Source organism: Parastagonospora nodorum (genome assembly GCF_000146915.1).
Source record: "Parastagonospora nodorum SN15 chromosome Unknown scaffold_34, whole genome shotgun sequence".
NCBI classification, from domain to species: domain Eukaryota; kingdom Fungi; phylum Ascomycota; class Dothideomycetes; order Pleosporales; family Phaeosphaeriaceae; genus Parastagonospora; species Parastagonospora nodorum.
This window is the reverse complement of record NW_001884582.1, coordinates 1-22,484: the sequence shown is the minus strand read 5'-3', so window position 1 is coordinate 22,484 and position 22,484 is coordinate 1. Positions and strand designations below refer to the sequence as shown.

General features: G+C 40.0%; 5 protein-coding genes across 5 annotated transcripts; 3 read left to right on the top strand and 2 right to left on the bottom strand.

Annotated features, from left to right (window-relative positions):
* Nucleotides 1-65: 65 nt before the first annotated feature.
* SNOG_14814 (hypothetical protein) lies at nucleotides 66-353 on the bottom strand (the record flags this gene model as incomplete). The annotated part of the gene is made up of 2 exons (XM_001804939.1): nucleotides 66-304; nucleotides 347-353. 2 exons carry the CDS (start codon nucleotides 351-353, stop codon nucleotides 66-68), a joined length of 246 nt encoding a protein of 81 aa, XP_001804991.1.
* Nucleotides 354-488: 135 nt separating this feature from the next.
* On the top strand, nucleotides 489-894 carry SNOG_14813 (hypothetical protein; the record flags this gene model as incomplete). Its single annotated transcript, XM_001804938.1, has 2 exons — nucleotides 489-634; nucleotides 825-894. The coding sequence occupies 2 exons, from the start codon at nucleotides 489-491 to the stop codon at nucleotides 892-894; spliced, it is 216 nt and encodes a 71-aa protein (XP_001804990.1).
* Nucleotides 895-3,836: 2,942 nt separating this feature from the next.
* SNOG_14812 (hypothetical protein) lies at nucleotides 3,837-4,246 on the top strand (the record flags this gene model as incomplete). Its single annotated transcript, XM_001804937.1, has 2 exons — nucleotides 3,837-4,110; nucleotides 4,140-4,246. The coding sequence occupies 2 exons, from the start codon at nucleotides 3,837-3,839 to the stop codon at nucleotides 4,244-4,246; spliced, it is 381 nt and encodes a 126-aa protein (XP_001804989.1).
* Nucleotides 4,247-4,376: 130 nt separating this feature from the next.
* SNOG_14811 (hypothetical protein) lies at nucleotides 4,377-4,991 on the bottom strand (the record flags this gene model as incomplete). The annotated part of the gene is made up of 1 exon (XM_001804936.1): nucleotides 4,377-4,991. One exon carries the CDS (start codon nucleotides 4,989-4,991, stop codon nucleotides 4,377-4,379), a length of 615 nt encoding a protein of 204 aa, XP_001804988.1.
* A 259-nt stretch (nucleotides 4,992-5,250) lies between these two features.
* On the top strand, nucleotides 5,251-10,630 carry SNOG_14810 (hypothetical protein; the record flags this gene model as incomplete). Its single annotated transcript, XM_001804935.1, has 6 exons — nucleotides 5,251-6,099; nucleotides 6,159-6,759; nucleotides 6,817-8,027; nucleotides 8,086-9,449; nucleotides 9,512-9,540; nucleotides 9,660-10,630. 6 exons carry the CDS (start codon nucleotides 5,251-5,253, stop codon nucleotides 10,628-10,630), a joined length of 5,025 nt encoding a protein of 1,674 aa, XP_001804987.1.
* Between the last annotated feature and the right edge of the window lie 11,854 nt (nucleotides 10,631-22,484).

Genomic DNA, 22,484 nt, shown 5'->3' with positions numbered 1-22,484 from the left:
GGTCTACTTCAATGCTATCATTTCAGCTAGCTCTCCTTACGCGGCGAAGCGTCTAGGCCGAAAGCTCAAATTGGACGTATGGCCGTAAAGGCAAGCTGCCGGCGACCAGCTATGCGCGCAACCCTCACCTGGACTTTGGCCTTTGTGAAGTTGCCTTTGGCGGAGGAGAGTGTCCGAATGGGGCTGAGTGCGCATGGCGCCACCATCGTCTGACGGACATCGAGTTGGCCATGCCTGGCTTCCATGGCAGAGGCATCAAGGTTGTCACGGCTATGTACTTCCCCCAGAAGTTCCAGCTGACGGCCTGGGATGACATGTAGTAGTGGCATCAAAGATAGGATCTTACAGTTCATAGCTTCTTCAATGTATAACATGTACAACACTCTTTGAACTCATGTGTCCAACATCATCTCTCATCTTCCAACCTTGCGTAGTCACGTTAATGTGATTTCTAATGAAGCGAATAACGAAAACACTGGTGATCCATGATGTTCCTGGACATCACTATGGTATTCGAGGGCTGGAGGCAGTGGCCGGCGCAGTCGATGCCGCTGGATGTCCCAGAGGGCCAGCCTGGCCATCAACGCGCTGGCTGCGGCCAAGGATTCTCCCCACTCACCTTCCTTGGTCCACGGTATGTTCGCACGCGTTGCTTCAGTCCTTCGCTACGTAGCCACACCGCGCTTAAGCGCCTTCTTTCTCGCGAGTAGCAAGGTGCCGTTCGTGCTCAGCCTTGCGTTCCACAAGGCTTTTGAGGGGTACATATGTATCTAGGTCGATACACTTGGCTTTGAGCTACATGTTAGCATGCCATTGTTGCAAAGCTGCACCGCATACGTTAAATTCTTCACATTGACACAGTTTCGAGGATGGGCAGGTCCTGTACAGGACTAGTCACGTTGATGATGGATGGCGTTGTGCACTCATTAAAGTGTGTGTTGATCTGTTCGCTACATGATCCAATTCAATCAGTCTCGACATCGTCCTCCTCTGCCGATGCCGCGACGGCTGCGAAGTCGTTTCCATATCCATGAAGCGGTCCATCTAACGATAGCCTTGTAAGAGGTTGCTGGTTATCTATCAGCGATATTGGTTGACGATGCTGGATGTCGTCCATTAGCAATCTCGAGACAGCGTGGGCAAGTCTTTGCTTGTGAGGAGATTGCGAGAATTAGCAAGTTTTAGCGACGTATGCTCAGGGTGGAGATCGACATCGTCGTGCGGGACGGGCGAGGGTGTGCGCATAACGGATGCTAGCGAGTCTGGGTTTGGGGCACGATGGTTTCCGCCGCCGCAGCTGAATCCTAGACCTTGTTAGCTCAGCCTACTAGTACTATCCCCTGCGTCTTGTATAGGAAAGGGATTAGGATACGGCAGATAATTGTGATAGACGCGGTTGAGATATAGTAGATAGATGGAGACGCGCGCGACCGCACGTGACGTAACTGCGAACGAGACCCTAAATTCGCTAAACTCAGCTACGCTGACTGCGAGCGACTGTAAGCTATGGTATAGCTCAGCTCAGAGCTGCTGAAACTACCTTACTCTTAGCGGATTTTGAGTTTACTAACCTATCGCGAGCTCCTATTGTTGCCGAACCGCTACCGAATTGTAAGCTTACTAACGATCGCGAGCAACTATGTGATCGCTACAACTACTAACCGCTAACTAATATCAACTGTTAACGGCTATGATCGTGGCTAACTGCAAATAACCATGATTGTTGCTGATGCGCTTAACCTTTCCAAGCCGCTTTCTTCGCTACAGAACTACGAAGATGTTAGCATCTAATTGCGAGGCTTTAATTTACGAATATGTTAACCTCTAACTGCGGCAGAGGGAGGGTTTTTATGCGCTAAATTTAGTAATACGCGTCTTATTGCTATTGTTAATAGGACGCACTGCGGGTCTTATAGCTTCTAACTACGAAGACGGTGCAAACTTAGTGCTAAGGACCTACTTCTAAAAGCGCCCGCTCTAGTTCTTATTTACTTAGATCTTCTGCGACACTCTAATCTGCGCACTCTTAGCTACTTTTGCTCGCCCGCTTGTATTCTTGCGCTATATAGCTACTACGAAGACGTACAGATAAGGACAAGGACGATGACGGCTAGGATACGAAGGAGACTCGAGCATTTGCAACTTTGAGTACATAGATAATGACAGGAGAGATGATGAAGGAGAGCTCGAACAGCCTGAGGGTCCTCACTACCGTACTGACCTGTTCTTGGAGCCTGATACTACCTTTATAACGCTGCGGTTACGATAAAGTTGCTTACAGGTGGGCTGGCCAGGAATATCAACAGCTTACAGACCTTTATGGAGAATATGCGACTTGAGGAACGTGTATCATGCAGCTACTATGACAGAGACGCTTATTGAACGTCCTAGGCTATCCTACGTTATTGCCGCCTCACTCTTGGAGAACGATGCTACCTTGTTAACATGCGCGCATCAGTTTACTTCTGACTCTATAAGTTCTTCTGGTGCTACTGTAGAGTTGATAATAGAGAGCGGAATTGCTAGCGTGACTGCCTCTAACGACGGATATGCTGCATCCTAGAGCCTCTTATAAGGCAACTGACCTACTGTCGTCGCCTTATAATACCTGTATGGTGCCTATAACGACTTCAAAGCTGTGCACGGAGGGCCTGACTGAGAGAGTCAACATCTTAACTGCTTTAAATAAGAAGTATGCTGCCTACCTTGAGGAGTAGAAGAGGCAGTCTAGAGGCTCTTGTTACGCGCCCAGCTGCTATCAGTGTGCGATACCTCGTCGTTAATGCCTGTGGCGCTACGTCCTCAGCTACCACAAAGCTGGCTATAGAGGGCCTAGCTAAGTAAGTCGACATCTTAACTGGTTCTAACATTAGATATGCAGCCTAACTTAATCTAGTTGACCTGTACTATGATGTGCTATACTGAAATGCCTATGATTGCTTTAATAGTAATGCCTATGTGGGTCGATGTGCTCGATTCTATCTTGCACTCAAACGTTGATTATCTGTCTTCGTCAGCTCCCTCGGGACCTTCAGCACTCTAACATCAGCGTCGAGACGCAAGGTATAAACAAGGTTCCTATAGTTAAGCTCGACTACATAGCTACCAGCATTTGTATAATGCATAACTATTATCAATAGCTGCCGGCCACTCTCATCGCGTCACTCTCCTACTTTACGTGAGCTATTGGTTGATCTTCCTCCAGTTCACAATCGTTATGTTGAAAGAGAACGTTTTCCATCTAGCCCATAGACAGTGCTGTGTCGTCTGCTTGATTGTCAGCGAATGAACATGAAATTGAAGTCTGGTTTCGAACGTCACAGTCACAAGTAGATGATAAGATAAAATGGTCAATCATACAGTAACTCCTATTTTTCCGACCTTCCCTGGTGCCCATGGTCAAATACGGATGGCCATGTAGTTGAGCATGACGAATACTGTATTTCGACGCTGCCTTCACTCAAGACCTCAAGCACTCATGATCTCGAGCACCCATGATCTCGAGCATCATAAGAACTTGAGCACCGCAACTGCAGCGTAGAAGCCAGACCCCACAAAGGCATAATATCTTGAAGGGCAAGACAGCAGTTCCAGAACGTCGAATGGTTGATGCATGTCGATCCGGGATCCGCGATCTGATGTATATTAAAGTTGGGTTTAGCCTTATGAACTTGGTTTATCCGCCACGACACGCTGGGCACAATCCGCAATCCGCTCCAGTGTCCATCGACAGCCCAGTATTGGAAATCATCGATGCGACGGAAAGGCAGCTTGGTCCAGTCCTTGAGATCTACAGGTCTCTCCTGCAAAAGCAACAAGCTTGCCAGACTAGAATCATGGCCGATCGCCATGTCGAGCCGCATGACGAAGATCTCTCTGGCATAGGAGCTCAATTCGAGGGAGCTGGACGAGGCAGATACAACGATCTGCTGCATGAGGGTTCGAGACGACAAGAGTATATTCGGAAGTTCATGGAAGGTCTGCGTGAGGATACGTTGCTGCTGCCAATGCAGCGCTTCTTTACGAAAAGACGGGGCGTGGAGTCCAGAGAAATTGGCAAAAAAATGAAAGCAGAAGTCATCACGACCATGTTACAATTCCCGTGTCCAAGTGAGTTTCAAGGTTAGCTATCCGTGCAGTGAACCCAGTGCTGGCGTCAAATACAACTGCAGCGTTCGTTCCTACCCCGAAGCAGCAGCAAAACAAATATGAAAGACTGGTTACATCGGCTAATCTGAATACGTGAAGACTAATGTACTGTGATCTTGAAGTTTGATGGTCGTGGTGGTCAATTGCTGCATGATGTCATCATTGGCAGCTGATAACGGCCTCGGCAGTAGCATACGGACCGAATCGGAGACATCTGGTCATGAACACTACTGAAGCGCATCTTGAATAGCCTTTTCTACGTACTCCACACGCTCATTGAGGTCTGTAGTATCTTTCGAGATGATCGAAAAGTGAATGCCCCTAGTTTTGAGGAGGTCGCGAAAAGCAGTGTCGACACACATCCACTCTTCCATGTCCTTTGGCATCAGCCGCACTCCATCGTCGATGAGCCATGTGCAGCCTGCTTCGCATACGATCACGATTCCTTTCTTCATCCGACCCTCGAGCCCTAGCCATGCTTCGGATGTAAGCATTGCTGCCGCCGCGTCTTCCCCAACGAAGTACCTCGCGTAGACGATGGGATCAAGTCCGGATCGATCGCATATGTACCAATTTGACGCATTCAAAGCAGTCGCTGCAGTCTCAGCGCGTAGCTGGGCAGCGAGGATGTGTTCCTGGAGTTGTAGCGCGCGTTTCGGCGACTCCGAAATGTCCTCCCGGCTGAAGTATTTGTCCTTGAGCACTGTGCGAGCGACTTCGCGGATGATGAACGGACGCTGCCAGCCGTCGTTCTTTGCAGTCTCTTCTAGTTTGCACTCCACAGCGTTCACCAAGGTTGTCTTCCCAGTCGATTGCGCCCCAATGATATAAACGTTTTTCATATTGGCTAAGTTGCAAAGGTTGCTGGGAGGGGGGGTGCGAAGTTACACTGCCTGCGAAAGGTGCGGGGAGTGCCTTATCTCAATTCTTCATGCTGCTTGAATGCGGCGTTTCCTGCCTGTGCCGTTACACGACATGTAAGTTTTCGCGAATCAGGCGATAGATGGCCTGAATACCCCGCCCCACCCATCGCTGTTCCTTTTCTTTTTCTCTTCTTGCCATGGACCACGAATCTGCATCCTACATGTACCTTTCGTCAACATGAGCAAGGCCGCGTCTTTCTCTAAGATCCTCCAGGATACCATATCTCCTGAACAGGCCAAATGGGACTACTCTGTCCCAGATCTCCCAGCGTCTCGCTTGACCAATCAAACAAGGCTCATCAAATGTGTGAGCGTGATCTCCTCGCCGCAGAAGCAGGAAATCACTCTCAGATATGTGCTGGCACCTTCAAATCGCGTTACTATGGACGAGGTTCTTGATCGATTCGTTCTGCTATCTTTCCCAGACTTCAGGCTGCAATGGCCTCCAGTGGCGGCCAATGACGCTTTGAGACCAGCCACAGGACGGGAGAACGGAGACTGGATCACGAAAATGCTAGTATCGGGCATCACAATCAATGCAATTTCATATCATTTCTTCGGACATTCCAACAGCCAGCTCAAGTCGAGGTCTTGCTTCATGTACGCAGCATCAAAAGAGGAGGTGGCCAGAAAGATCGAGGGGATGGGCGATCTCTCCAAACTGAGATCTGTGGCAAAGAAGTCGAAGCGCATTGGGCTGCTCTTCTCGAGCGCAGAGGTATCGACCATGCTGCCTTCGGAACGTTGTCAAGATATCGATGATGTGACATCCAAGGATTACATCTTCACTGATGGATGCGGTCTCATGTCCCCACAATTTGCAAAATTATTAGCGCAACGACGGAACATTGTGTTTCGCGATAAGAGGTATCTTCCATCTGTTTACCAGATCCGTTATCGCGGCTACAAAGGCGTCTTGACCTTGGACCCGACATTGAGCGGACAAACTCAGGTCCAGTTTCGCGCGTCCATGCGGAAGTTTAAGGATTCGCCCGACTATAGCTTCGCTGTTGTTGACTACTCGAAGGTGCGACATATACATGAGCCTTTGGATTTCCACATGAATTGCGCGCTGACTTGCGACAGCCCTATGCCTTCGGCAGTCTCAATGATGAAATCGTGGTCCTGCTGCACACGCTTGGGATCTCCGAAAAGACATTGCTGGCTAAGCAAACACAGCATCTCGACTTCATCCAAAATGTCCAGGGAGGTGACCCACGGTCTGCCTTTCAGTTTCTTTCCTACATCAATCGAACCGAGCTGGCGGAAAAGCTGCTCTTGGAAGGCCCAGAGTCGGTGCGCCCGACACTTCTAAGTTTAGTAAAGCAAGAATACGCTCGCATGATTAATAAGCGAGATGAACAGAGGTGTCGGATCCTGGTTCCGAAGTCTCGGTTGCTCTTTGGTGTCTGCGATCCAACGGCAAAAGATGGTTGCCCAGGTCGACTAAAGGAAGGCGAGTGTTTCGTCCGCATCACGCAAGACGGCGATGGCCGGGCACAAACTATCATCAATACTGAGGTTTTGGTGACAAGAAACCCTTGTCTACATCCAGGCGACCTTCAAAAGTTCAAAGTGGTCGATATTCCCGAGTTTTCGCATCTGGTCGACTGTATCGTGTTCACAACACAAGGGAAGAGGCCAAGCGCTGACTTGATGTCTGGGGGAGATCTGGACGGAGACAAGTGTAGGTCCATGTTTTATCCCTTACATGCCCTTACTAACTGAAGACGTTTGCATGCAGTCTTTGTGACCTGGGATAGCGATTTGGTCCCGAGCACTGTGGCCGAACCCGCCCAGTATCCCGGTGGCAAAGAGTTGATCACCTTCGGCGATGTCACCGGAGATAGTCGGGCTGAATACTTCGCTCGATACACGAACGCGTCTCTGGGGAAGGTCAAAAATTTGTATATGAAGTGGGCTCGACTTGGAAACGCAATGAGTCCGCAATGCCAGCAGCTCAATCGATTGTTCTCTCAATGCGTGGACGGCAACCACATCAGAATTCCGCAGAATTTGAAGGTCTTCAAGGACTTGGAAGACCCCCCAGAACCTAAGGCGAAGGTAGTGCCTTTCATATTGGACGTTCTCCACGAAGCATGTATGCAGCAAATCAAGCGCGCCAATATTCTAGCTCCAGAGCCGCAGGATGATGTGGATATCTGGGACCTGATCCTGACTCGCGACAAATTAGCGATTTCCGAGTTCGAGCTACTTGGGTACTTGCTGCGATGGTGCGATCGTCACAAGAGCGATATCATGGCGTACAGTCACGCAATCGACTTCAGTGCGCTCACTGACGAACAGCAAATATGGTTTCTCGCCCAGTTACCACCTACCAGGACAGCACCCGGCTTGGTTCGTAACGGTCTTCTCCAATCAGGGCTTGTTACCCCACAAGAGCTTTGGCGTTTTGGACTAGACCATCCGCGATTGCGGTGGAAACCAATTTTCCGATCCTCGGTCGATCGCATGGGGCGATTCCTTCCAGTCGTCTGCCAGGCACTTGAGGTTTTCCACAAGAAACTCATCATAATGAGCATCAATGACCGTTTCAGTATGGCTATTTATTTGCCGCACATAATCGCGCGCGCAACTGAAGTTACAGTTGACACCAACGTGCGCGTCTTTGTATTCCCACACACCCAGGGATCACAATCATCCAACTATCGCGTCACGCCTACAAAGGTAAATTATCGTCTGTACTGCGACGAGCATGTCTTCCAACTCTACCAGCGAACTCGGGGCAATACGTGGCTTTTTCTGAGAGGTTCAACTGGCGATGATGCATTGTACCGTGCCATGCCTAGTATAGGCGACATGCGGAGAATGAGAGAGAAGACTCTGCTTCAACAGGTAAATGTCGACTGCCTAGCGAGTGTGGCTCTTGATAAGATCAGTCGAGATGTACAGACACACTTTGGGAAAGTAAATCGTGACGCTATTCAGGGCGCTGTAAGTGTGCTTTCGATGAGCCAAAAATCATAGTGTGCACTGCGTTGATATGTTGTAGGAGGTGTACGTGATCAGCAATCGCGACGTGGCTTCCATGCGCGTTCTTGATCAATGGCTAAGCTACGTCGACACACAAGAAGTTCTCCCGTTATTCGAGAAGCTCGAACTAGAATACACCACCCCGAAACTGGAAACGGTCGCCTGGGACGAGCAGCCAAAGCTTGTGCGAAGCATCTGCCGGGACGGAAACCTACAATCGCTGAGCGAAGTCAACTCCATTACGGACCTGCAAGGTATATTGGATCTTCTTAGGAAGAATAACGAGAAAAAACGACTACGCGACGTTTTTGCTCACATTCTACTGCTAGCAGCCGACCCGACATACCTTCTCGATGACCAGACTGTGATGTCCGCCCTGCTCCGATATCTACAAGCTGCACCCTACCTGACTTCTACATTCCTGCAATCGGCAGCATGGAGCAGACATGAAAAGGTTCTCGAAGATGAGTTAGTCTTTCAAGGACCTGTTATCGCGTCCAAACTTATCTTGGCGTCGAATGAGCTTGCAGGCTTCATACGCCACCCTCTGTCACTTCTACTACATGAGCTGAAGAGTTTGTCAATGCAGGATTTAGCCGCATTAGTTGAGTTTGTTGCGCTTACTGTGCGCACCGCCGAAGCTGGTCTAGACTTGCTACTCGAGACGTTCGAGCCGGAAACCTCGCGGTTGATCATTGGCCGTCCGACAGCTGTCAGCCAATTCACCTCGTCACTCATCGGGATTGCTTTGGATCATATTGATGAAGCCGCGGAAGCTTCAAAGCCCGAGCAAGAAGCCATCACGCTCGTTGTTGATGAATACAAAGACGGCCATACCAACGTAAAAAGTAATGTGCGCATCGATTCTTCGACGATCCGCTCACTCAAAGGTGGCGACCATGTTCGCCTCTCCGTCACCAATGCCCCACAGAATGATGCTTTCACTAAGCTGTTCTCCATGGATGCTCTCGTCTTGATCGTGGAGTCGGGCACTGTGACGTTCAAATGTCTGCACGATCCGCCCAGCTTCCTTGCACAATGCGCATGGACTGTCACTCACTGTGGCTCTTTTGTTACGAGCAAGACTGCATTCGATGCTGTTACATGTTTCTACACGGAGCGTGAACTTTGTTGCGACATATATGGCCTACTGCTAGGATTACCAGCGGCCGATGAGGCTGCTCCTTCTCCTATAAAATTGCCCGTCGTGCGAGACGCAACTCTCAATGCAACTCAAAATGAGGCACTCACGGCAGCAATGAACCATTCCTTGACGTTCATATGGGGCCCTCCTGGAACGGGTAAGACTCACACTGTCATTGTCATTCTGTCTCAGTTACTCAAGCAGCTTCCGGACGCCAGATTCCTCATCACAGCACCGACGCACAACGCGGTAGACAATATACTAAGAAGATTTGTTGCCAATGCAGCGTCTAGAGAAATAGGCACGAATCCGGTGCGAGTCTCGACACAGGTATGTGAACTTGCAATGTATGCGGTCTCATTGACTCACCTTCTAACTGGATGGTGTTCAGCTTTCTAAAGTTTCACCGGACTTGAGGTCCTTTACTTGCGACGCGATGCTGGGCACAGATCTTGGCGGCAACATGAGCGCCCGCCGGAAAGCACAAAAGCGAATCAAAGACGCAAGACTGATCTTCACAACATGCATTGGCGCAAGTCTTGGGCTGCTTCGGAACGAGAAGTTCGACGTTGTTTTCGTCGATGAAGCTTCCCAGCTGACGGAGCCTGCAACGCTCGTGCCGCTCGTCAAAGGCTGTTCGCGTGCGCTCTTGGTTGGTGATCATGTCCAGCTACGCGCGACAGTGCAAAAGAATGCCATACTCACCGGCTATGATGTCTCGTTGTTCGAACGCCACTATAACATGCCTGCGCGCGAAGGTGTTGCGAAAGTCATGCTCGATACGCAATACCGCATGCATCGAAGTATTTGTGACTTCAGCTCCACCGAGTTCTACGAGGGGAGGTTGAAGACAGCAGTCAAAGATGACAGTCGCGCACTCCCTCCATCTCAATTTCCATGGCCGGCGGGCGATCGACTCGTATGGACCGAGTGCGCCAGTTCAGAAGATTTGGGTCGACAATCGAAAGCCAACGCAGGCCAAACTCAGCTGTGCAGGCGCATTATACAGCTTCTCACAACGCCGGCAGTCAATGATGGCACGAAAGTCTCCGAGCCTGTGCAGTCTTCTTCAATCGCGATCTTGACGCCGTACACTCGTCAAAGGGAATCACTCAGCGCTGCCATCCCGAATATTGAGGTGTCATCCATCGACGGCTTCCAAGGTCGCGAAGCAGACATCGTAGTGTTTGTGACCGTGCGATGTAACGTATCGTGCGACGTTGGTTTCCTTGCTGATATGCGAAGGCTTAACGTCGTGATGACGAGGGCGCGATGTGGCGTCGTCATCATTGGGAACGCATCGACGCTCTCTGCGGGTATAGATGCAGATGAATTAAACTCGACTAAGAGTGTCTGGAAGAGGCTTGTAAATCGATGCAGAAAAGTAACGCTAGACAGCGATAAGCAAAGTGTCAAATAGCAGGTGTTAGAGCAATAAAGGAGGCGATTACTCTGCTAAGACATACGCAGAGATCCCTTACTAGAATAAGAACTAGACAGCTAGCAACTTCCTTAGAAAGTAATATAGAATAAATATATAAGATAATATTTATTTATTCTAGATATAAAATTATTACACCTCTTTTAACTCTTCTACCTAAGAACCTATTAGCTCTGCCTTAGGCAGGCCTTAGGTTATATAAGGACTAGTATATATATCTTTTGCAACATACTCTTAAGTCTCTTAAGAATTTATCTTACTTTAATACTACTTAGTATACCTATTCTATAGCTTCTATCTATATACTCCTTATAATTTAAATTCTTTCTACTCCTTTATAGAAAGATAGTTATTAAATAGAATTACTTTAAGCTTCTTACTAGCAAGAATAGTATTAACTTATAATACTCTATAAGATAAAGGTAAGAGCGCTGCCTATAATAAGTCTAAAGCTATAGTAATAGATGCTTAAGAGGTACTACTAGAAGTAATTTAGCAAGAGTAGCTATAGCAGCTCTCTAACTTTTCTAGTATAGAGAGAGTTAAAGAACTTAATAATAATAACGTTAAGAACTATATAAGTAGTAATACGCTATAGATTATAAATATACCTAAGAGCTATATAGACTCTAAATAATAAGTGCAGAGATAGAGCTAGATAACTTAACTTTTATCTTAGCCTGCTTTAGTTATACTCTTATAGAGGTACCTAATCTTTAGATAACTCTTAGCATAGCCTAGAGCTAATTCTTAAGAGAGTAACTCTAACTAGAGAAGTAATAATTAAGACTAATAAGCTATAGCACCTCTAGAGAATATAATAGCTCTATAGTCTAATAAAAGCTTTATATAAGTACTTCTTATAAGGCTATTTAAAGCTAAAGAGGTAGAAGCCTCTCTTAAGAAGCTAGCTAAACTTTAGTAATATATAGAAATAGCTTCTAAACTTCTTATTACTAGTAGTATACTAGCAGATAAGTCTTAGAATACTTATAACTTAGCGTTGCGCCTTATATAGACTCTAAATAATCTAAGCTTTAAACTAAAGCTAGGAGTTAAAGGCTGCGTGCTAACTTTCTAGTAGATTTATTAGTAGATTAAGAACCTTAACTTAGCTTTCTAATTAGTCTAGATAGTTGCTAATAGCAAGACTTACACCTACTAGGTAGTAACTACTATTAACTACTTAGTCTATTATAAACTAATCTAGCAAAAGATTACTAATAGTATTATTATAATCTAGCTTAGAGTCTAGATAGAGTAGCTTTAGCTTATCTAGAACTTACTACTTATAAAGTATTAGAACTATATATTATTCTAGAACTTTAAATAGCTACTTAAGAACTTAGTTAACTTTTTTCTTCTCTAGCTAAGAAAGAAAGAGTCTTTTCTCTAACGCAGTTTCTTTAAGAATAATAATAGTATAGAGAATAATAAACTTAAGATCTTCTTTATATAGTCTAAGATTCTATTAGTCTACTATTAAGAGATAAAGCATAACTTACTAAAGAGTATCTAAATCTAAAAAGACTTTAAATAGACTCTACGTAACGTAGAAATAGTTAGTACTATAGATAATAGAGTAGCTTAGCTAAGAGAATATAATAAGCAGAGCCTAAATTATGCCTAAATAGGCTTAACGTTAGAGATTCTACTTCTTAGTGCTTTCTAGAATAGCAAATCTAACTTTACTCTTATGCTTTAAAATAGATCTATTATATTATAATACAGCACTCTTACTATTACGTTTATATAGAGTTATCTTTTTATATGCATCTTTTCTATTAATTAGATAAAGAAGAGACTATAAGAAGCAATATCTATTATCTAAGCTCTATCTAATAATAGAGTTTATATAGAATAGCTAAGCGCTTATACTATAGCAGTAATAGTATAATAAGAGCAGAAGATCTAACTACTACTATAGGCTAGAGAAGCTATTGCCTAAGAATTATAATAATACTCTATGCTTCTTAGAAGAATTTAGAGTACTAGTATATAAGCAGCATTATATAGCAGTTATTAATCTTAATATATATCTTTAAGAATAGTATATAACGCCTGCAAAACTACGTAAGCAGATTATTATATACTTTAGTAACTATAATATTATTAAGCTAAAGAATATTTAGCTTCTAGAGTAACTTACTTACTTAATTAAAGAGCTTAGGTTACTACTAAATAGGCTTAAGTATAAGATATATAACTTTATTACTATTAATATAAATATAATATAAATGCACTGCAAATAAAATTATAAGTAACTATAGATTAGTAATATAAGCTTACTATTTAATTATATAAAAGTGTAGATATTTTTCTGCATAGAGAAATTATAAAGATATTTTATTATTAAGATAGAAGAAGTTAAAGATAATAAAGATATAGTTAATAAACGCAGGCTTAAAAGATAACTTACTAAGTTTTAGTTAATATAGAAACTTATTAAAAAAGACTTATAACTACTTAAAGATATAGTAAAGATAGACTAAACTAGATAGTATAAGCGCATAGGTTAGATAAGCTTCTTAAAAGATTAGAATCTTATGCTATTAGCGCACTAGCTATGCACACTAGACCTATATATATTAAGATTTCTAATATTAGATTAATAATAGTGCTAAGCTAGCCTATGCACACCTAAGAGTTAAGTAATATTATAGCAGAGTTAAGCGATATTATAGCAGAATTAAGCAATATTATAGCAGAGTTAAGCAATATTTTAATAGAGTTAAGTATTTTAATATCTTTTAGTAGCTAAAATTATATATAAGCAGAGTGCAGCTACTGCTAATATATTATAAGAAGTTATTAGAGATATTCTAGATCTTATTATAGTAATATTAAAAGAAAGTAGAATAACTCTGCCTGCTTCTTCTCTCTCTTAATACAAACTATTATTAAATAATAACGCTATCTCTAATAACTTATATATTTATGCTATACTATATTATGCTAACATTATTGCTATCTTTAACTTTCTATCCTTAAGTTTACCTGCATTCTTAGTAGAAATGCAGAGCTTAGCTAATTAGAATAGGCCTTAGCAAGGCGCTATGTTATAGAAATACGTCGTGAAAATAAATAGCCTTCTAGAGGAAAATAATATATTTCTAAGAGGCTATTTTATGCAGTTTTACGAGGGGAATCCAGATCTCTAAACGAATTATCTATAGCTCTAATACTCGTTGAGATGCAAGGCTTTGAAGTTATAGGTAAAGGAATATCAAAACTCTAACATTCATCGCAGTTTCTCTTAACGTTCTAGTAGTTTGCAGATATATTCTAGTAGGCTATATTACGCAGAATTGCGAGGCGATTTTAGATCTATAACTATCTTTTTTATAGCTCTATATATATTAAGATTTCTAATATTAAGTTAATAATAGTGCTAAGCTAGCTTATGCACACCTAAGAGTTAAGCAATATTATAGCAGAGTTAAGCAATATTATAGTAGAGTTAAGCGATATTATAGCAGAGTTAAGCGATATTATAGCAGAGTTAAGTAATATTATAGCAGAGTTAAGCAATATTATAGCAAAGTTAAGTAATATTATAGCAGAGTTAAGTAATATTATAGTAGAGTTAAGCAATATTATAGCAGAATTAAGCAATATTATAGCAGAGTTAAGCAATATTATAGCAGAGTTAAGCAATATTATAGTAGAGTTAAATAATATTATAGCAGAGTTAAGCAATATTATAGTAGAGTTAAGCAATATTTTAACAGAGTTAAGCATTTTAATATCTTTTAGTAGCTAAAATTATATATAAGTAGAGTATAGCTACTGCTAATACGTTATAAGAGGTTATTAGAGATATTCTAGGTCTTATTATAGTAATATTAAAGAAAAGTAGAATAACTCTACTTACCTTCTCTTCTCTCTTAATACGAACTATTATTAAATAATAACGCTATCTCTAATAACCTATATATTTATACTATACTATATTGCGCTAATATCGTTACTATCTCTAACTTTCTTAACTAATTATTAACTATTACTAATAGGTAAAAGAAATTCTATAGAGTCTCTAATTACTAACTTATTCTTAGTTATCTCTTCTAATTATAAAGGTAAAAGCAAAGCGCTATCTATTATATAAGATATATATATATTCTTAATATATTATAATACTAGTTTAACAGTTATATTATATAACTGCACTATCTTAACTTATTAAAGAAACCTTATTATTAGTAGACTCTATTCTATAAAGTAGTTTAATACTATACTTTGCAGCAGCAAAGTAAAAATACTAATACTAAACTAGTCTTTTAGTATAGACTATTACTGCCTATTCTCTAGAACCTATCTAAACGTTTTCTAATTAGAGAGATTCTCTTTTAGCGTTGCGCGCTTATTCTCTTAGCTCTAATATATAGATCTAAATAACTGCTCTTTTACTACTATTGCAAACTCTCTACCTCTGCTACTTATTAAGTTTGCTTACTTTTAGACTAATATAACTAGAGTCTTATACTATATATATATAGCAGCTAAGATCTATTAATATTATATATCTCTAATAATACTAACTATCTAACTTCTTCTAGTAGCATTAAATAAATTTATAAATTTATCTATCTTAGCATAACTTAAATGCAAACTGCTAATCTTATTACTTTGCTACTAAGATAGCACTAGTTAACTCTATAGATAAATACTAAAAGAATTACTTCCTGCTTTATTACTAGAATTATTATAAGCATAAATTATAGAAAGCTTACCTTTAACTCTAGAGAATAGACGTTTTCTAGTAGAATACTAAGATCTCTACGCTCTTAATATTAACTGCTAGTTCTTTAAGCAGTCTATTATTCTAATTGCTGCAGCTTTATTTATTATATTTTTAACTACCTTAATACTTATACCTATCCTTAAGTCTACCTGCATTTCTAGTGAGAATGCAGAGCTTAGCTAATTAGAATAGGCCTTGGCAAGGCGCTATGTTGTAGGAATGCAACGTGGAAATAAATAACCTTCTAGGGGGAAATAATATATTTCTAAGAAGCTATTTTGTGCAGTTTTACAAGGGGAATCTAGATCTCTAAACAGTTTATTCATAGCATCAAAATTCGTTGTGATGCAGGCATTTAAAGTTAGAGAGTTTACTTTAGTAAGGAACTTTAAAACTCAAGCTGCTACCCTAGGCCTGCTAGCGCTAACGTGCTAATACCCCGCTTCTTAGCTTAGTAAGCTCTAGCCACAATTGCAACACCTGTTACTTTATTTAACACTAGCTAATATCCTTAATTACTTACTCTCTTCTTAAGACAGCTTATATTTAATAATATTTTAAGTATTTAATTCTGATTCTTTATTGCCTACATAATTGCTATATATAATTATGCAGGCTTAAGAAGACTCTACCTTATTACTATAATTTACTAGCGCTTGCGCGCTACTTCACTACCTCTCTAAATTCAGCACAATTATTTGCACCCAGCATAGAGGCATAAGAAACTAGGAAGCCTACCTAAACTGCAGTTATTTAGTACCACCTAAGATCTGCAACTAAGTTAGCAGAGAGAAAGGCTTCCTAGAACTGCTAGTATTATAGATTATAAGTCCTCGCGATATTACCTACTCTACTTATAGTAGAGAACTAATTGCGCTTCTAGGAGACCTAATTCACGTATAGCAATGCAAAGAGCAGCGCTATAGCTATATTAGTACTAACTAAAGAACTATAGCCTAACACTATAACAAAGAGCACTAATAGCGAAGCTTACCAGCAGCAAGAGAGCATTAGTAGAGAGTAAAAGTCTAGACGCTCTTTAGAACTAGTAGCTATCAGCGCTATTTTACTATAGCAACACCTAGTTTAGGCACTCTAGACTCTAATTATACAAGAACTGTTAAAAACGTATCCTTAAATCCTAAGACAACTACTATCTTAGCTAAATACTAGAACGCTTAGCAATAACAACTTAATGCGTATAATATTGCTAAAGCTATTATTCCTAGAACAGATCGAACTAGCTAGTTTACTAGAAATAGCTAGTAAGAATACCTTAGAAAATATAACCTAAAATAACTTTACTAGGCAAGCTAGCTACCTGATCGCTATGATACTTTATTACAACAGGTAGTTAGAGTAGTAGACTTAGCTATAGAGCAGAGAGTAGCTAGTCTTTCTACCTTACCTCTAGAGACCTGCCGCTAGTTAAGAAGCTCTAAGAAGACAGAGATTAAGACCTAGCCTATAGAACGCCTTTAGAATAAGGCATCCTAACAGCGTTATACTAGATATCTAAAGCGCTTTACCTGCTACTGCCTTAGAGTTGCATAGGCAATCTATAAGGAAGAAATTACTAGCAACACTTAAATGCTCACAGCTGCTACACAGAACCTGCTAAGCTCTTCCTCTAGCTCTAATTTAAGTATAAATACTTTAACTTAGCTAACAATACGTTAACATCTGCTGCATAATGCTATAGCCTTATTTCTCTAGCAAGAGAATTAACTAGAGCTTGCAATAAGCTTTGTTTAATCTCTAAATCTCAATAATAAGAGCACTTAAATTCAGAAGCTTATTAAGCTACTAGGAAGCTTTCATTTTCCAGCACATTAGCAGTAACTAGTTTTCTAGTAGGCTTGTTTATTTTCTAGCTATCTTAGGCATTAACTTACATACCTACTGATTGCAGCGCGCTAAAGATTATTTAGGTATACTAGCAGGCATAGTATACTGCCTTAGAGTAATTGCAGTAGAAGCTATCCTACTATCTGCTACCTAGAAGCAACAAGGCTAGACAGAGCAAGAATTCTTTCACCAACAACGCAAGAATTACCTTATTAATAGTTTATACAGCCTGTTTAGTATTATAATCAGCCTCTTAGCCTATGCTAAACATATTGCATTTAACAAAAGTAATAAGGCTGATACTCTATAGTCTTAAGATTACACTATTCTCTATTTTCGTAGCTAGCCTCTTGTTATTAAGCGTTTTAAGAGCATAGTATTAGGTCTAGTAGAGGCTAAACAAAACAATCTCTAGAAAGACCTTATATTTATTCCTCTTGCAGCAAACTACTTTAGTCTCCCTATTACAACTATTTAGGATAATATTCGCTGCAAAGTTAGAGAGTACTCCTTTCTTACTAATAAAGCAAACAATCTTAGTAATAGCTTTAAATAGACTCTTAACTAACTTCTTACCAGCTCTACTAGCCAACAAATGCGAGCTTAAGGGATATAGACATACTTAGCTGTTCGCAAATTTATTAAGCGAATTAACTCTTTTTTAGAGCTTCTCTTTCTATTAGTACACATAACTAGTAGCTAACCTATAAGAGGAACTAAGATTGCATCAGCAAGATAGCGCAATAACTACGCTTAAGACCGCAATATTTACATAATTAATAGCTAAGTTGCCTTTATTACCTAATATAACAAGACTTAGTTACAATAGAATTAACTAAAGATTATCCTATGCTTTCTACTCTTAGCAGTTAGGCAGATACTACTTCTTTACCTAGTATATATCTGCTCTTTGCGCAAATACCTTTGCTACACTATTCTAGGCAACTCTTACAGCGACTACCTCTAGTTAACTAACACTAGAGCTTAGGAGCTAGATTAGTTTACTTATATTATGCAGAGAGAGACTAGAACTCGTCTTAGATATACGCTTAGGTTACTAGAATATCACTATGCTATCTCTATAATTAGATACTAGTTTATTAGAAAAGACTTTCGCTATAGTACGCATAATCGCAACTCTTAAGAAGATCCTAAAGAACTAAAGGAAACTAAATTAGAGAGCAGAATTAATCTCTAAGCAGGCTGTACAGAACGAATTAGACTACAAAGCTATAGTATACTAATAGATATAGTAAAGAACTTAAGCTTACGCTTAATATACTTCTTCTAGGCCCTAAGTAACTACTAGCATAAATTTCTTAGGTTAGAATCCTTAGAGCCTTATACTAGAAACTCTTTAGGCTAAAGGCTGTTAAAAGTTAGTATAACTCTACTACTTATCTCTAGCTATCCTACCCTAAGGCACTAGCTATAAAGCATAGAGCATCTAGGTATAAACTCTTAACTGCTAACTAGCTTAGTTAAGCGTCTAGTAAAACAGCTGCGCTTGCGCTAGGCATTAGTTAGCAAAACCTCTATTAAAGCTGCAATAAGCAAAGCGCTTAATTAACCTAACCTAGCATATAAATCTGCTAAGCAAGCACAAGCATTAGGAGCAGTAGTTAGTAGCTAAACTCTAGTTATAGTTATACTACCAACTAGTAGCAGCAAAAGCCTGCTTTTTCTAGCCCTAGCTTGCCTTAAGAACCTAGGAGTTTTAGTTATAGTACTACTCTTCTAGGAGTTACTAAACAATATAAAGGAGCGCCTAATAGCTGCGAGCATACTGCATCTAGAATAGTTAAGTAGCGAAGAGCTATTAGCTCTAGTTATATTAGTAAGCGCTAACATTGCTAGCACCTAGCTCTTTATTAAATATGCTAGGAGACTTATACAGCAGAGTATCTTACGCAGAATTATAGTAGATAAGTGCTATCTTATATTTATAAGCAGTGACTATTAGGAGCGCCTAGCAACTCTGCGCAATCTTTGCTTACTTTAATGCCTATTTCTCTTTCTTATAGCTACGCAACTGCCTTACTTAGAGCATAAATTAAGCGAGGCTATGCTTATACGAATGCCTATCTATATCTAAGCTCCTACTATAAGACTAAACATTTGCTATCTAGTTTATATTTATACTTTAGGTAAGCTTATTAAGTACATAATAAACCTATATAAGCGCTAGTTACTACAGCTTAAGAGTAAGAAAGAGATTATATACTATTAATACTAGAGCTTATATAAGCGTGTTACATAAGAGCTAGGCTATAGGTTTTACTATAGAAATCTTAATTCTAAAACTAGATCTGAGCGCGTAGCATCATAGCTAGAGTATAGAGGATTTATTATAGTAATATTAGCATTAGGTATAGGTATTAATTTCCCTGGTATTATATGCATTGTTTATCTTAACTAACTATATAGAATAATTAATTTTGCCTAGAAGTCTAGCAGAGGGGGCAGGTTTAGAGAAGCAGTTAACTTAGTAATAGTCGTTAGAAGCAAGAACCTAGCGCTAAAGCTAATACACTAAGCGTTAAGACTAGAAAACTTTAGATTAAGATACCAATGCAGGAGTTTATCTAGGCTTAGGCCAGGAGTTTGCTAGCGCGCAGTTATAAGCGAGTATCTTAATAGCTAAGCTACTAATTGCACTGCAATTAATGCTGCAAGATATAACTACTATAGCGAGAGTGTTACTAAGTAGCATTCCTCTCAGCAGAAAGATGCCTAAGAGGAGAGAGTTATTTAGTCCTTTTTAGAAGAGATAGCTAGGAGCTGTCTAGCTTACAACATTGCTAAACAGAGAAATAATCTGCAGCTATCGTATCTCTATATAGAGCCGCTTTGCACTGCTAGCAGAGAGAGCGCTAGCAACTTCTGCAATATATGCAGGGCAATTTCGCTATAATATATAATACACCTCTAACACTTATACATGCTAGCAGTGTAGGCTAAGCTAGTACCTCTATGCTACTAGTACTAATAGCAGCCTTCCTTGCTAATAGCTATATATTCTTATCTTAATTATTGCAGCTTCTTATACACTGCTACAGAGTAATAAAGTTCTGCAGCAGGTTAGGTTTAAACGTCGTAAAGTAGAGAATATCTTAGATGTTATAGAATACTGCGCTTAGGTAGGCTAAAAGCATAGCTGCAGAATTTAGAGTAAGCTAATAAGTAATAGAATAGCAGTCTTCATTAGCATAGTGCTGCAATATTAGAGCAGGAAGGTTATAGCCTAGACTTAAGCATACTAGAGAAGGCTACTTAGAGAGAATATTAGATACTATAAAATAACAAACCCTACGCTAAGCAAAGCTTAATAAGTTTTAATATAGAAGTAGTAAGTAATAAGCTCAGAGCTTACGAGTATCATTATTATCTAAAGATTGCTATTACTAGAAAAAGGTAAGTCTTATACAAAGAAAAGATAGGCCTTACGCTAAGCAGAGCTTAAAAGTAGCTAAAGCGCTTAAATAGACTATATTTTGCTCCTAAGTTTTATCCCTGCAGTTACTTAAAGCCAAATAATCTATACATTATACTAGAGTATAAATAACAAGATTATAGATAAAGAGCTATAGTAACAACTACCTATGCAAGACAGATAGCTAGAAACAGTGCTAGAATATCTTTATAGAATAGGCAATCTAATATATAGACTATTCTACATTAAGATTTACTTTGCAGCCTATAGTTTATACGAGCTTCGCAAAGAACAGTAATTGCAGTTGTTATAATAGAGCTAGCATCTAGTTTATAATATAATGCTAGCAACAAGTAGTACAGATAGGCAGGTTTGTAGTTTCTATACTCTATATAAGAGGGATATAGTAAGATAGCTAAAAGTAAAAACAATATATATGCGTAAAAGATAATTAAATAGCAAATATTTATAAAAATAGATAGCTTAATAGCTAGTAGCACAGAAGTGCTTATTATTAACCTATTCCTACTTTAGCGCGTTACTATTTTTAGAATTAGAATATCTAGTTTACACTGCTATAGTAATAAGCCTAGTTTCTTATCTAGCATAACAGTTATTTAGTTGCTACTAGATAACTACTAACTAGGTAAAATTTGTTTAAAACTCTATCTGTTATAGTACTACAGCCTATAATAAAGACTAAGAGGAGCGTTGCATAAGGCATTTCTAGCATAATTAAGGCTATTATAGAGAGTACTAGAACAGCACTCTCTATAATTAAGCTAAGCTAACAAAGTCTCTATATACCTCTAAACTTAGTTAAGCCTAATCGCTAGCCTATTGTCTACCTAATAAAAGTATAAAGCTAGATTTAGAGAGTATTATATCTAACAGTTTCTGCCTTCCTTAGATGTGTCTTAAGCCTAAGCAGAGGTACTTTACTTAAATTACCTATTAAACTACTTAAACCTATACCTTAGAAGGCTAGCTAGAGAATTATTAGTAATAGAGCATATGTAAGTCTATTTAAAGAATTAAAATGCAGTATAGGTTATAGCTACTCGCAGTTTCACAAATATAATAATAGAGAATATAGCTAAGAAGAACTCTAGCTATCTCTGCGTTTAATTTCTCTTCTACATTACTGCAGTAGCTAACACACATTCTATAAAGAATTATAGGTTAACCCCTGCGCGCTGCAGTTAGAAGAACTTACTAACTCTTAGTACTATCTCTGCTATAATAGCGTCGAACTTCTCTTAATATTATAAGACTAAGGATAATTACTAACAGAACTGCTTAGCAGAAGATACTAAACGCTTATTTCTAGTGCTAGTAGACTAAGTCTATAAAGCAGCGCAGGATTAATCTACTACTAACAGGCTAAGGACTACTAAATTCGCCTCCGCCTGCTAACTAGGTAGTTAATAGCTTATAAGATACTAATTGCTGCTAAAGCAGACTTAGTGCTAGAACAGCAGACTAAGTTTTATCTCTACCTACTATTGCTATAGCAAACTTGCTAGAGAGGCTAATAGTTAAATCTATATAAGAGCATATGCGAGAAGTTAGCTTAAAGCTCTCTAATTTCTCTAAGCTTGCGCTTATTCGTATGCTAGCTGTAGACTAGATAAAAAGAAATACCTTAAGAACTCTCTCTTCTTCTCTTAAGACGCTTAGGTATCCTTTACCTCTCTCTATAATACTCTATTAGAATAAACTAATTTTAAAGCTAAGTACTAATGCTACTACAGCGCTAAATTACTACTATAAGCGAAGCATATATTAATGCTACTTTAGTGCGTAGA